This window comes from Penicillium verhagenii (genome assembly GCF_028828195.1).
Source record: "Penicillium verhagenii strain IBT 33310 chromosome Unknown utg000002l_segment0_segment0, whole genome shotgun sequence".
In the NCBI taxonomy this organism is placed as follows: domain Eukaryota; kingdom Fungi; phylum Ascomycota; class Eurotiomycetes; order Eurotiales; family Aspergillaceae; genus Penicillium; species Penicillium verhagenii.
This window is the reverse complement of record NW_026643166.1, coordinates 1,592,055-1,606,502: the sequence shown is the minus strand read 5'-3', so window position 1 is coordinate 1,606,502 and position 14,448 is coordinate 1,592,055. Positions and strand designations below refer to the sequence as shown.

The 14,448-nt window shown below is 48.0% G+C and overlaps 8 protein-coding genes across 8 annotated transcripts; 5 read left to right on the top strand and 3 right to left on the bottom strand.

The window, feature by feature from the left end:
* Positions 1 to 2: 2 nt before the first annotated feature.
* N7466_000589 (PQ-loop repeat-containing protein) lies at positions 3 to 1,010 on the top strand (the record flags this gene model as incomplete). The annotated part of the gene is made up of 4 exons (XM_057159987.1): positions 3 to 46; positions 110 to 229; positions 288 to 503; positions 596 to 1,010. The coding sequence occupies 4 exons, from the start codon at positions 3 to 5 to the stop codon at positions 1,008 to 1,010; spliced, it is 795 nt and encodes a 264-aa protein (XP_057026235.1).
* Positions 1,011 to 1,338: 328 nt separating this feature from the next.
* On the top strand, positions 1,339 to 2,522 carry N7466_000588 (uncharacterized protein; the record flags this gene model as incomplete). The annotated part of the gene is made up of 3 exons (XM_057159986.1): positions 1,339 to 1,378; positions 1,472 to 1,811; positions 1,925 to 2,522. The coding sequence occupies 3 exons, from the start codon at positions 1,339 to 1,341 to the stop codon at positions 2,520 to 2,522; spliced, it is 978 nt and encodes a 325-aa protein (XP_057026234.1).
* A 264-nt stretch (positions 2,523 to 2,786) lies between these two features.
* N7466_000587 (uncharacterized protein) lies at positions 2,787 to 3,401 on the bottom strand (the record flags this gene model as incomplete). The annotated part of the gene is made up of 1 exon (XM_057159985.1): positions 2,787 to 3,401. One exon carries the CDS (start codon positions 3,399 to 3,401, stop codon positions 2,787 to 2,789), a length of 615 nt encoding a protein of 204 aa, XP_057026233.1.
* A 754-nt stretch (positions 3,402 to 4,155) lies between these two features.
* Positions 4,156 to 5,176, bottom strand: N7466_000586 (CE1 family esterase; the record flags this gene model as incomplete). Its single annotated transcript, XM_057159984.1, has 2 exons — positions 4,156 to 4,776; positions 4,868 to 5,176. The coding sequence occupies 2 exons, from the start codon at positions 5,174 to 5,176 to the stop codon at positions 4,156 to 4,158; spliced, it is 930 nt and encodes a 309-aa protein (XP_057026232.1).
* Positions 5,177 to 6,335: 1,159 nt separating this feature from the next.
* On the bottom strand, positions 6,336 to 7,436 carry N7466_000585 (fungal specific transcription factor domain-containing protein; the record flags this gene model as incomplete). The annotated part of the gene is made up of 2 exons (XM_057159983.1): positions 6,336 to 7,184; positions 7,401 to 7,436. 2 exons carry the CDS (start codon positions 7,434 to 7,436, stop codon positions 6,336 to 6,338), a joined length of 885 nt encoding a protein of 294 aa, XP_057026231.1.
* A 1,038-nt stretch (positions 7,437 to 8,474) lies between these two features.
* N7466_000584 (uncharacterized protein) lies at positions 8,475 to 10,119 on the top strand (the record flags this gene model as incomplete). The annotated part of the gene is made up of 3 exons (XM_057159982.1): positions 8,475 to 8,644; positions 8,683 to 9,776; positions 9,830 to 10,119. 3 exons carry the CDS (start codon positions 8,475 to 8,477, stop codon positions 10,117 to 10,119), a joined length of 1,554 nt encoding a protein of 517 aa, XP_057026230.1.
* A 397-nt stretch (positions 10,120 to 10,516) lies between these two features.
* N7466_000583 (GNAT family N-acetyltransferase) lies at positions 10,517 to 11,291 on the top strand (the record flags this gene model as incomplete). The annotated part of the gene is made up of 2 exons (XM_057159981.1): positions 10,517 to 10,976; positions 11,044 to 11,291. The coding sequence occupies 2 exons, from the start codon at positions 10,517 to 10,519 to the stop codon at positions 11,289 to 11,291; spliced, it is 708 nt and encodes a 235-aa protein (XP_057026229.1).
* Positions 11,292 to 12,121: 830 nt separating this feature from the next.
* On the top strand, positions 12,122 to 14,147 carry N7466_000582 (glycoside hydrolase family 18 protein; the record flags this gene model as incomplete). Its single annotated transcript, XM_057159980.1, has 5 exons — positions 12,122 to 12,230; positions 12,292 to 12,354; positions 12,409 to 12,422; positions 12,480 to 12,607; positions 12,665 to 14,147. The coding sequence occupies 5 exons, from the start codon at positions 12,122 to 12,124 to the stop codon at positions 14,145 to 14,147; spliced, it is 1,797 nt and encodes a 598-aa protein (XP_057026228.1).
* Positions 14,148 to 14,448: the final 301 nt, after the last annotated feature.

Below are 14,448 nucleotides of genomic sequence, written 5' to 3'. Positions count from 1 at the left end.
ACATGTATCTCATTCAACTCGCAATTGAATATGCCGCCCCCTTCTTGTATGCTGCAAAGCTCTGTCTTGACTCCAGGTGATGGCAAATACTAATCATATTCTCTAATAGTCTTATCTCGTCGCCCCTCACCTCTTACCTCGATCAGATCCTCAGCATTCATCGCTCCCGGAGCTCGGCGGGTTTCTCATTGGACATTCCTTTGATTATGCTGGTCGCATCAATCTTAAAGTGAGACTCCGCCTCATATTATCGCCATATCGCAACAACCAACTGACCTTTCTACCAGGGTCTTCTATTGGTTTGGAGAGTACTATTCCAAGGCCCTCTTATCGCAAGCGGTGGTTATGGTCATTGTGCAATCAGCACTGCTCAAGGTCGCGCTGGACAACCGACCTGCCAGCGGAGGAAAGAATGGCATCGAACACACACCCTTTAGCGGTGGTAATAACGACGGTGGCTTCACGCGCCCGTACGACTTCTGGCAGTGGAGAAGCACCAAGCCGTGAGTCTCAACCCTCAACCCATAACCCACCCGTCCCTCAAATCAGGAACACAACTCCCAGGGCCTCTTTATACTGATCCATTTTCTTCCAGGTACTGGATGTTCCTTTCCTACTTCGTCGCTATCCTGTTTGTGATCCACCTCACTCCAATCTCCGACTCCTCCTCCTACATCAGCCTGCTGGGTTGCATCGGTCTTGCCGTTGAGGCCACCCTCCCCATTCCACAAATCCTAGCCAACCACCGCTCTGGCTCGTGCAAAGGCTTCCGTGTCTCCGTCCTGGCCGCCTGGTTGATTGGTGACTCAATGAAGATGAGCTTCTTCTTCTGCAGTCAGGAGGCCATCCCCTGGTCTTTCAAGATCTGCGGTATGTTCCAGTGCGTCTGCGACTGCTACCTGGGCTTCCAGTACTGGATGTTCACTCGGAACTCTGTCCGGGCTGCAGGCAGCTCTCAGGAACAAGAAGGGCGATGGGCCGCCGGTGAGAAAGACATTCGCATGAACTAAAGACCTGATGCTTTTCTTTGGTATTTGGCAGCCAAATAATTATTTTTTGTAGATAGAGGGGATCCACTCAAACCATAGCGATCATAGATTTTGTAATAATTCCGAATGAAACGACGTCAATAACGCGATTTTCTCCTTCGAACGTGATAGAAAACTGATTGTATTGCAATATTTACCCTGTATCGCACTATCGCGTCTGCCCCGCAAACGGCGGTTCGGGAAATGATGGAATGCGAGCTGCCCCGCGCCATAGACTTCAATTCTTTCTCACTCAGAACCGCCCTCTTTAACAGCGATCAATACGCCAGCTGCTCATTGAAATCTCAAAATGGCTTCAGTGTCTACCATCCGTATCGGATATGTGCCTGGTAGGTTCTTGTGACGAGACCAAAGCTTTAATGTTACGCATGCGGCATAGCTATCTGAACATGGTGTACTAATATCTTTTCCATATTGATTAGAGCACTATCTGACCCCCCTGCATCTGGCTCTGCGCTCCAAGGCTGTTGCTTCTCTTCCATACAAGATCGCTCTTACCCCATTCCCGTCTGGCACGGGTCATATGATCACATCCCTGCGCGGCAATGAGATTGACATTGCGATTGGTTTGACCGAGGGTTGGGTCGCCGGCTTGGCCGGTAAGCAGCAGGCACAAAGCACAGGCGATGGCGGATACAAAGTCATTGGTCACTGGGTCGACAACCCTCTACGATGGGCCATTGTCACAGGTCGTAACCGCAGCGAGATCAACGGAGTCCCGGATCTGCAAGACTCAAGAGTCGGAGTGAGCCGTCTTGGAAGGTGAGCAAGACAACTCTATTCAAGCTGAGCTGTTAAATAAAAGCCAGCTAAGCCACATGGTAATTGCGACCGTGATTATTGAATCATTTCTAATATGGATCGTCGTTCACCAGTGGTTCTCACATCATGTCCTTCGTCCTCGCCCAACAGCAAGGCTGGAAATCCGACTCCTTGACATCTGTCCCTCTTGGACCCTTCGGCGCTCTACGAAACGGAGTAACCGGCGAAGACGAGGCCAAGCCAGAGCAAGTACCAAACCCCACAGCCGAATTCTTCATGTGGGAGCACTTCACAACAAAGCCCTACTTCCACGCAACAGCAGACAAGCCCAACCCACCACTCAAGAACATTGGCGAGATCTTTACCCCCTGGCCCTCATGGATGATGGTGGCATCGACAGCACTCTTCCCCGCCCCTGCAAATGATGACCGCCTCGCACAGCTTTTCCAGGCCCTGGACCTTGGAATCAAGGAATTCGAAGCCGATACCGCTCAGGTTGTGAAGCTTTTGGGAACTGGAGAGCTTGGCTGCACTTATATTGAGGAAGATGCTACGGAGTGGTTGAAGGATGTCAAGTTCACTGATAGCACTCGTGGTGTGGATCGTGAGGTGATTACGGGTGTTGTTGATGTCCTTAAGGTGGCCGGTGTTATTGATCCGGCAATGGATAACGAGGAGGCTATCCAGCGGGTTATTGGTATCCCAAGGTAAAAAAAATCTTTAACGATAGACTAAAATTGCGGGAAACTATTTCAAGGTTTCCATCTTGAGATAAACACAGAATAAATTAACATGCATGGGCATCTTATGGCACAATCTTGCTATTTGCACAGTGGATTGACAGTATACATCTTTTTTGCTACCCTTGTGTCTCATCATTGGTCCTCGAAGTCCATACATGTAGTATAGAAAAATCTAGATGATTTCAAAAGGAAACCCTGACAGTCTAGAACCTTCTCGGAGTCTCTAAATAAGTTACAAAAATGGCTGCGGAGCACGAGAAGGAAGAATATCTCTCACCCACCCAGCCGTCATCGCCACCATCTCCTTGGTGCAGCTATGGCCCGTATTGTCCTGTACAAAAAATCTAATATCTTGTTTGCCCCCCGTTCTATTCCGTCGCTCCTCTACCCAAGCCGCGGTATATTTCGCTGGGACCAACTTATCAAACCGCCCATTGCACAGAAGCAGCGGTACATCAGCAGGAAAGGCGTCTGTGACTTGCTGATCATCGTGATGCACGATCTCCGCCAAAGCGCGAGGCCATCGCCTTTGCTGTTTTGGATCCATTGCCTGACGGAGCTTTTCATAATCGAACGACTCTCCATCCGGACCGTTTCCAATCGTTGGATCGATGCCCAGACGACCGAGAAGCAGAGTGGAGAGACTAGGGCAGCCCACAATCATGGTGTAGGCGTAAATCTGGCCTGGAGGAGTCAGTGAAGCGATGCGCCACGCTGTGTGTCCACCCAGAGACACGCCGTACATGATGTTGTAGAATTGAGAGAATTGGGGGAGATAGGTTGGAAGGTAATCAAGTACCAGCTTGAAATCTTGGGCAGATCCGGAGATCATGGATACCAGGTCCATACTGTTGGATTTAGTTAGTATTGCGGGAAATGTCATGGTAGAGATCATAGAACATACGCGTGATTCTCATTGCCGTTCTTCCAGGTCTTGTTTGCTTCTGGATCAACCTAGTGGGAAGGTTAACGTTGAATGAAAGGGTAATAGGAACATGGACAGCAAATACCTCGCGATCTCCGTGGTTTCTCATATTCATAGTCACAGCAATCAATCCAATTGACCTGCCTTCTTGCTTGTCTGTTCGATATTGATGAAGAATCTCATGTGCCATATCCTCCATCACCCGATAGGTCCGGGTACGGTTATGTGCCATATACAAGACTGCGATCTCTTCAGTTTTCTGGACTGACTGAGCAGCTTTAATCTCCAGTAGCCCGTATACATAGATTTTAATTCCGCCAATCACCAATTCAGTTTTGCTTGAGAGAGGTGTACTTGGCGGAAGGGAGAAACGAGGCTCCTGGCCATCTGTACTTTGAACAGCTGTCATTTTTTTGTTGTAGACTTGCTTTCTTTTCTTTCGGCGTTCATTCAAGGATATCAATCTTCACAGAATAAGATTTTTCGAAGCTCTTATATGCAACAGTAGGGATGAATGAAATAGAAATGAGCCGAACCGACCGCTAGTACCACAAGTGGTTAAAGCGGAGAGAAAGATAATTGCCGAATTAACCGCCCCGTGACCACCGAATCACAAGTGACAAAACAATTTGAGCCGAAGTAATTCAATCGCAATTTGCCGAAGCCCATCAAAGCTTCAAAACAAGCTATGCCGATCGAAAAACTCCAGAATCATCGGGGTAGCATTGAAGCTAGCGACATGATGGCCCGCTACCTCATTATCCGAATTAGGCACCGTACTGGGCCAATCGTGACCAATCACAGAATCGTACACCAAGCCCACAAGCCCCCTAGCACCAAACGAGTAAACGACAGTGTCAGACGCTACTGACAGGGTCTTGTTCCGCCGAACGCTCAGGTGATCACGCCCAGCCCACTCCTGGATGAAATGCGGAATAGTTGGCAAACATTCGTTTTTCCGTTCGCCACCCCAGTAGGAAATCGTTGTGTCGTTTCCACCGTGGAATGCTAGTAGGGGGATATCCGTCCGTGAAGTTTGACAGGGAATATCGACTGTAGCAGGCAAACAGGGCAGCGTGTCGATGTAGTAGGCGCCAGAGACGGGAGCAAAAGCTGCGAAGCGAGCTGACATTTCGGAGTCACACGCGAGGAGGTTGCAGAAGCCGGCCCCGTCGGATTTCCCGGTTGTCCAGATCCGGGTGGTATCGATACAATATTTGGAAGTAATCTCGTTCAAGATGTCTCGTGTGAATTGAATGTCATTGGTCGTGATACCCGGAACGCCTTGCCATGTGTTCTGTGTCCGTATACAATGCCAATGGTTAGAAATAAATTTCTTTTTTCAATGAGAGAGTCAGCGAGATTGATGTTTTTTTCTTGAAACTTACATCAACGCCCTGGGGATATACAACAAGAGTCTTGGTGTTGAACTCGGGATTGGTCAATTGGTCAAGCTGCAACTGGCTTTCAGCCGTCCGCTCACCCCCGTGATATGACAGGATAACAGGAGTTGGAACATGAGGATGGTATTCGGGTGGAATGGAGATCAGAAAGTTGCGATCTAGATCATCGCTTGTAATCGATATGTTGAAAACGCTCCCTGTGGACTGCCCTTTAGGTAGCTGTTTGTCCCCACATAGTGTAGCGGCTGCGAGTGTGGCTCCCAGAAGGAGTGAACCGATATAAGAGAGTGCCATGAGAGGATATTTCGTTAATAACAACAAAAGAAATCAAATCATCAAAGATAGCCACGACCAAAGCCAACTTATACTTCCTGTACCCTCGAGCCTCTAGGATGACATGGGGTTACACATGCACTACCCCAGACTTTCCCCGCAAAAAGCAAAGCTCTCCTTGTTCAACAAACTCTAGCTACGTAGTACTAACGACCGGTTTCCATGCTCCTACTTGCCGGATTGCCGGGGATTTCGTTTTCTTTATGGACACTGTATATGATATGTCACTTTTTCCGGCTAGATTTAGCGGCGGACTTAAGGATGGTTGCTTATTTGCGTGGCGGGCCCCAAACCCGCAGCTAGGTTTCTACGCCACTAGAGCGAAGAAGACTGCAAGGGATTGATGTTAGGGGGATAAAGCCCCCGGCTAGAAGCCACCTGCCAGCTAACGGCAATTCAAATGCCAGCTGGCCACTACCGGCTCTGTCGGCAACATGAAGTAACTAGGACCGATTAATTGCTTAGATCACTTGAATTATTGAGATTAAATACAGCGTATTAACAACAAAAAGCCGTCTTATGGCTCACATATGATACAGGTTGGGCGGGGGAGGAAGATCTCCGTCCAAAGGGGTCCCTGCAAAATGCTCATATAGTAGTCTTTGGGAGTGTGGGTCAGATAATGAGAATTCTGGGCTGATCAAATGTTGAAAGATACTGAGTTCTGGGACATAATTGTTAAAATATCCATCTGAAAAGCCCTCACCGTCAAATGTACCAGCCGCGGTATCATTCGGTATGAATAGTTCAGGACCGGATATTCCACTCTCTGTCGTAGGACTATAACCCTCCTCATTTCTAGAGACTTGTTGGATCCTATTAGGAAGAGCAGCGCGCGTTTGCTTTGCAGTCATATCCTGTGTCTGATTGTTGTTCCGGCTGGTTAGAATATTCTGTGCACGATCGAAGAGTCGGTGCATAACGCCCGCGCTCCAATACGTATCGCGCAAACTCTCCAAGAACAATAAACAAAGATTGAGCCTATTCTTGGCAAGATTAGCCTGCAGTAGACTGCTGGATTTACAGTCAAATAGGTGAATCTGCATGGCAGGAATCAAAGATGTGATGCTAATAGCAAATGTCAGCCACATAGTAGTCTCGAGTCATGATCAGTATATACTTACAACATCGGCTTAATCAATTTGACTACATCTAGTTCAATGATTTTCTCAAGGGTCTGGTTTGTCATTGAAGCAGCCTCGCGAGCGCGATTCTGTGCAACCTTTTGCCAGATATCTGACGAGTGCTCTGGAAATGAAGAAGGGGCATTCAAGATATATGGTCGATAAAGCACGGTAACAGTTGCTCTGAGATATGTTAGACAGGAAGCCAAAGCAGGGTAGGATTGAACAAACTGGTAGAAAACTTGGAGGTGATATTCGTGAATGCGGACAGTATCACTCGTAGAGTATATCGCTGGTGTCTCGGTCTTCTGACAGTTGAGCAGCTCTGCGGCTAGTTCGTCAATCTCTTCAACACTTGCCTTGGGTGCTTTGAGTCTGTAATGAGCACGGAGAATACGACCAAGAGAATAAGTAGTCTTCACAAGCCGCACCCACATCTCAGCAAGGCAGTCTAGATCCTGAGGAACAAACTTGTGTCGAGCCTCTGGAGAGACGAGTTGTAGCTCATGTAATATATCATCGGGATATGGAAAGGGTGCGTCACAGTCTTCATCGTGGATCCGCATGGGTCGGCCTTTAGCCAAAGATACCCATCGATCTCGAATCACGCATGTCCACCAGAGACGGCGAGTGAGGCGTTGGTGTTCCGACGAAGATGTGTGATTACTTCGGTTATGGGAACTACTGCAACGGTGTATACCAATTCCCTGGGCCAATGTAATGGCAATTCCAATCCAGTGGGATGCCCCCGTATGGTCCTGGGCATCCGTATACCAGAAGCTCATCAAAAGGACCGATCGAATGAGTATGAGTTTGTCTGTCCTGCGATCGACATCGTAGAATGCCTGGATGGAGATGTTAGAATTTATCTCTTTTGATTGGTATGTTAGCAACACATACTTTGGCTCTCCGAAACATCGCTCTTTTCATAGCTTTACGAGAATCAAATCCCGCCCGTTGCAAAACTTTGAGGTCGGCACACTGATAGGTCATTAGTTACTGTCTGGGACTTTTGGCTTTGGATTTTGGTAATATTACGTTGGTAGCTGCAAGAAGCATACTCCAAAGTAGCAATGGACTGATATTTTGCGTTCCATTTTGCATATACTCATTGAGAAATGCCGGTGCTTCGATCACAGGGTGGAAGAAATGAACATGATGGAAATAGCATATGATGAGCTCATCGCAAACATCGGGCGGTATTGTTGCGAATCCCCCTTCGTGTCGGATGTATTCTATTTCATGTGGGAGGAGGTTTGTGCCAGTTCCTGAATTTTTGCCTGGATCAATGCTGGCGGGGGATTGATGCGCTTCTTGTGGAACTCCCGGGTGGCACAACTCATACACGGATTGCCTTGGACCACGAGTGTCACCTAGGAGGTATCAGTCTCTGTAAAAAAAGCACTGTTATGGTCTACTACTATGGATAGTGAATAACACCTACCAATATACGAGCAGGCACTGTCATCCGGTAAATCTCCGTCCGTGTCCGTTATTGTACCTGTGAGCTTATCGCCGAAATTGACATTAGGTTGTCTCTCTTGCGGTCCGATGATTGCTGGTGCAGCGCGTGACATACGCGGGCTTTCTCTCATGTCAGTCGTGGAGTTCATCGAGATCCACAGCACAATCCGACTACTAAAACTCCACTCACCGATGCTTCTTCCGCGGCAGGATTTCACACACATCCGTCTCATGCTGGCAGTTCGTGCAGGGTGGACCATTCTGCGTCACGTCACATCGTATCTTGCGTTGATTGCATGGTCTACATGCTACGCGAGACCTTCGACCCGCCTTTTTACCGGAATCGTTCATGTTGTGGATCACCGAGCAATAGTGGAGGAGGGAGGGAATTAATTGCCGCGGCCGAAGGGTCGGGAAAACACCAGGGCTTTTATTTGTTGTGTGGGGGCGGGTCCCTTCCCTTAAGTTATTAACCATCGGCTTCGGCAATCTCGGCAATTATCCAGCTTGGACCAATGGCCCAATGCAAAATCCGGGGAACTGGGGTTGACAGCAAACTCAGTTCTTGAGCTTTACAATAGAGAAAATATCGGCTATAAATACCGGCAGGGTGTCTGCTGAGCTGCAGCATCAGTCTCAGCTAGAAAGGCCAAGTCATCTATACTTTGATCATGGACGACTCCATCAGACAAGCCGAAAAGGGCAAACTTGATGAGGTGGAAAGGGTGGATGAGATGGAAAAGAAAGGCGATGTCTTCTCCGCAGAAGACGAGAGACGACTTGTTCGCAAGCTTGATCTTTGGTATTTCCTCACATTGGACTCCTTGTGGCTATTACACATGTGCATACGTTTACTGATATACATATTTCACATAATAGGATCGTCCCCCTCATGATGTTCACCTACATGCTGCAAAGCTACGACAAAGGTATTATGAGCGCCGCCACACAGTTTAATTTCAACGACGATCTAGGCTTGACAAAGATCGTTGGATACGAAGCGGATGGCACCGCTATAACAAATAACCGAAAATACTCCAACGCGTCAATGATATTCTATATTGGCTACTTGGTGGGCACATATCCCATGATGTATTTGGCGCAACATTACCCGCTGTCACGCGTTATCTCGGGAGCAACATTTCTCTGGGGTATAGTAGTCATGTCAACTGCTGGTTGCTCCAACTATGCTGGTATCATGGTCAACCGTTTGGTGCTTGGCCTCCTTGAATCCGCCGTCGCACCAACATTCACAGTTCTAGTCACATTCTGGTGGACTCGGGATGAACAGGCCTTGCGTACTGGACTGTGGTACTGCTGTGTTGGAGTAGCAACTACCATATCCCCTCTCATCAACTATGGACTTGGTCAGATTCATGGATCCCTTCTCCCCTGGAAACCCATGTTTCTAGTCCTTGGAGCTATCACCACGCTGTGGGCAGTTGTGTTATTTTTCACCTTGCCTGATAGTCCCCTCACTACAAAGGGACTGAATGAGAATGAACGCCAAATTGCTCTTAGCCGACTTGAACGAAACCAAGCCGGCACAATCAGTCGTCAATTTGACAAGGCCCAATTTCTTGAGACATTCCGAGACTTCAAGACATACAGCTGCACGCTAATTATCCTTTTGACGGGAGTGCCTTCTGGTGCAATTGGCACTTTTGGAACGATTGTTATCAATGGGTTTGGATTCAGTCACTTTGACTCATTGGCATTAACATGTCCGATCGGAGCGATCACCGCGCTATCAATTCTGCTTGTCGGCTATGTGACTCGAAAGTGCAACGGTACCCGCTATCTTTGTATTATAATATGCGCTCTCATCTCTATCGCTGGCACTTTGATTTGCTGGTTGGGACCACGCACCAACAAGGGTCTGTTGTTTGCAGGAATCTTTTTGATTGCTGTTCAGGTTGCCTCCGGTGGCTTGGCTGTCTCGCTCGTCGCGTCCAACATTGCCGGCCATACTAGTAAGTTTGTCTTGATCTGTTGATGCGAATTAACCTTGGCTAATGTCCAATAGAAAAAGCAACAACCAGTGCATCTACATTTGTTGGTTATTGTATCGGCAATATCATCGGACCACTGATCTTCGGTGCGTCTCCAGGGCCCTTGTATCGCGCTGGATTCATAGGAAGTTTTGTCTGTCTATGTGGTGTCGTGGTAACAGCTGCTATCAGTTGGGTTTACTTGCGAAGGGAAAACTTGCAGAGGGATAAGCGATTCGGATCGGGCCCTAGTCGACAGCATGTGCATTCCATTGAGGAGAACTTGACGGATATGCAGAATGAAGAGTTCCGATATGTGCTTTAAAGTGGATTAATTACTATTGTATCTTATTTCTCTGGGTATCCGAATATCTCGCTGTCCACCTTGCACAAGAAAACATCCCGATGACTCATGAGACATGAAACACTTGAGCCTTGCTCACTTCTTCAAAATTCGAGTGCATCCGTTTTTTCTCTTTTAATTTGGCAAAATTGTGAAAACAAAATGGCAGCCTGGGAATATTGCGGGAAAGCGCTTGTAATTGGCGTTCTGCGATCCTACTAGCGGCTGATAAGTATAGGACACTTGGCCCTCTGCTTACCAGTCGTTACTTGATCATCGAATCCTTCAACATTTGGTTTTTTTCACGTATAAGACCCAAGTGGCAACCAGACCTTGAGGCTTATCCCATTTTAATTTTACCTTCGCCTTGACTCCCAAAATGTCATTTGCCGTTCAACCATGTCACCCAGTAGATGCCCCGGGCATTGCGACCACCATGATGAGCGCCCGTCTCACAGACCCTCACTGGGTAAAGATGTGGGAGGATAATGTTTCCCGGGAAGAAATAATTACTGGAGCTACTGGCCGCGTGCCCTGGAACCTGATAAATGGCAGAGATGCCAAACGGCATCAAAAAGTGGTCGACGTTGCAAGCGGACAGGTGGTCGGGTATGCGCGGTGGAGGCTGCCTCCCCATCTAGCAAAGATGGATGATGTCTGGCAAGAAGCACAGGTTGTGGAGCCCACACCGGAAGATCGAGAAGCGTATGAAAAGTTGTCTCAAGCTGGCTCGAGAAATGGTAGACCCATTGGACTAAAGAGTGGAGAAGCGATGGATTATCGGAGCGCGCCGCTCGAAGCTGCCGATGAGCGGGTCACGCGAGATGGTTCATTCCTAAGTAAATATGAAACCTAGACCAAGATTTCTTGACGATTCGAATGCCTTGACTAATAATCATTCGCTAGCACTTGATTATTTGACCACGGATCCTGATTTCTGGAGGCGTGGTGTTGGAACCATGCTTGTTGAAAGTGGACTGCGAATTGCAGATCAATATAAGCTGAGGACATATGTCATGTCCGAACCGGCTGCATTGAAGTTGTATCTGAATCTTGATTTTCAATTAGTGGAGACCGTGTCTACTGATTATTCTCAGTATGGGGGTTTAGAGCCCATGGTACATTATTTTCTGGTTCGTGAGCCTTTCGCATAGGCAATCTATGGGGGTTGCCTTCTCTTCAATGTCTATTGGTGCATAATATGTGATTATATGAATGTTCGAATATTGTTTCTCCTGCACGTCCATTCCAAGCAAAAAAAAAAAAAAAAAAAAAAAGTGATACTAAATATGAAGTGGAAAAGTGGAAAGCGATACAATGATTATGTGCTATACAGAGTGGACTCGAAACTTTGCGAAGGCATAGGAAGGCATTGATTGAATAACATTTGAATAATGCATATCATCAAGGCTATTATACTTTTTCACGCCCTGTAATTAATTCTCCTGGCCTAGATCGCATTTCAATGTCGATTATTGTTCCAAGGTTGCCGAGCCCCGGGGGATGCATTCCGGGCGAACCCCCAGGCCCCTGACAACACGATTGGAATGTATCCCAACTTGCTGGAGAATTACCAAATGCCAATCAACAATTTGGGCCAATTATTTCTGCAATTCTTCTCCTGCAGGCCGCCTCATCTAAGTGGAGTTTGGAAGTTGTCAATCTGGGTTATGGTGTGGAGAGCCGACCATACCACGCACCGAAGCTCCAATGACGTACAAGGGGGAGTTATTTGTTTTTTTGTGTGGTATGTCAATAGAGCCTTGGAAAAGAAAAATAACAAATTCATCTTCTATATAAGATATGTCAACGCGTTAAGGCCGTGAGCGGCTCGTGTGATCTTGGTCTTGTGTGCTTTCTCCGGGTTTGTATCCCATCCATTCATTTCAATACCTGCTAGGTGGTAATTCGACGCCCAATACCTAATTTTTATTATTTTATTTTATTTTTCTTTTCATTCATTATATATTCAACTTCCAATACGATGCGTCAATCACAGGCATTTCTGCCTTGGTCGGTGTTGCTGGCTTCGCTGGGGGCAGTCCAGGCAAGGCTCGACTTGAGCTCGGGCAGCAACGTTGTGGTCTACTGGGGTGGGCTTACCCAATGACATTGATAAAATTCGAGGAAAGATTAGCTAAACAACTCATAAAGGTCAAAACTCGCTTCAGGGAAAGGGTGGTGAGGTCCAGCAGTCACTGGAACATTACTGCGAAAGTAAGTATATCCCTGGACAATTTTATGTCAACTATGAACTGACTAGGTTCCCAGATGATGACATTGATGTATGAGAGACATTGGCTGGACTCTCTAGAAAGCCAAACTAACAGTGAAAAAATTAGGTCATTCCTATCGCATTCGACATGATGGTCAATGGACCTGGAGGTGCTCCAGAGATCGACTTCTCTGTCACTAGCCAGGACTGTGATGTGTTCCCGGGCACACAGTTGAAGAATTGCCCCAAGATTGGGTAAGTGATATTATGAATACTGGCTGCTGGCATCCCGGCCAGACTGACACCCAATAGCCAGGACATCCAAACGTGCCAGGACAAAGGAAAGACAATTCTCTTGTCCATTGGTGGCGCAACTTACAGCGAAGGGGGTTTCAAGTCGGAGGCGGATGCCAAAGACGGTGCAAAGCTCATCTGGGAAACCTTTGGACCAGAACAAGCTGACTCCAAGGCTTTGCGACCATTTGGCAAAACCAGTCTAGATGGATTCGACTTTGACTTTGAAGCCAGTGTCCAAAACATGGCTCCCTTTGCTAACGAGTTGCGATCACTGATGGATACAGACAAGAGCAAGCAGTACTTCCTTACGGCAGCCCCGCAATGCCCATACCCCGATGCAGCCGACAAAGATATCCTGAACGGCCCTGTCTTCATTGATGCTGTCTGGGTCCAGTTTTACAACAACTTCTGTGGCGTGAACAACTTCGACACCAACTCGGCAAACTCCAAGTACAACTTTGAAGAATGGGATAATTGGGCCAAGACGGTGTCAAAGAACAAGAACGTAAAGGTAATGATCGGTGTTCCAGCCGATACGACAGCCGCCAGCACTGGATATGTGCCCGTCGACAAAGTGGCCGATGTGATCGAGTATACGAAGAAGTTCGAGAGCTTTGGAGGTGTAATGATGTGGGATACATCTCAGGCATATGCGAACCAGGGGTTCATTGATGGTGTGCGCAAGGCACTTGGTGGTCCGAATTCCGGTTCGTCGTCGTCGTCCACCTCGGCGTCGACTACGGCGTCTGCACCAACCTCAACTAACTCACCGAATACCTCGCTATCTTCCAATGCACCCGGATCCTCGTCCTCTTCTTCCTCCTCCTCTGGATCTGGCTCCTCATCCAGTGGTCATGAGGACCCGGCACCCACCCCCGCTCCTACCACCACTACCACCAAGCCAGCCGACAACCCGAAGCCTACCGAGACCACTACGAAGGCTGCGCCTGCGCCTACTACCGCCAAGCCCGCTGACCAGCCAACTGCCACGACCAAGACGGAGGCTGCGCCCAAGCCGACTACCACTTCCAAGTCCGAGGCCGTTGCCCCCAAGCCAACTACAACGACTACGAAGCCTGCGCCCGCTGCGCAGCCAACAACCACCGAGGCCGCCCCTGTGCCGACTAAGAAGCCAACTACTACTGAGCCTGCGCCTGCTCCCAAATCGACTACGACTACCCGACCCTCTGTCATTGATGACGATGATTTCTCCGATCCTGATCTTAGCCCCATGGACGATTCAAGCGATGATGATGATATCGATAATTCGCCCAAGAGCAGCGCAATTAAGAATGGCGCATCCAAGAGCAGCAGCAGTGCGATCAAGGATAGCGCGACAAAAGATACTACACCAAAGAACGAGCTTATTGGCTCAGATCTCTTCGGTCTCCTGAAGGGTCTGAAACAGGCCAACGGCGTCGTCCAGGGCCTCACCAACGGCCTGACCAAAGGCCTGACTAAGAACCTTCGCCGTGCGAAGCGCATTGGATACAACTAATTACATCCGCCCTCTTGGAATAATTGATGCTTCAATTTTGGATACACAAAAGCCCTAGCTTCCATGTTTCGAAAATTAAGACTGTCAGCCCCCTATGTTATTTGTTCCTGCAGGCGCAAGGAAAGCAGAACCGCCAGTCTCAAGAGAGTTGTTTCACGATATACGTTCCGATATAGTACATGTTGACGACCATGAGCTTTACTTCCACTCTTTCGCGTTGCATGGATGCCCACTGGATTTCACTCTTTCTTATGTTGCCCAACTCGACCCTCCTTGATACCCATACAAATTCATAATTATC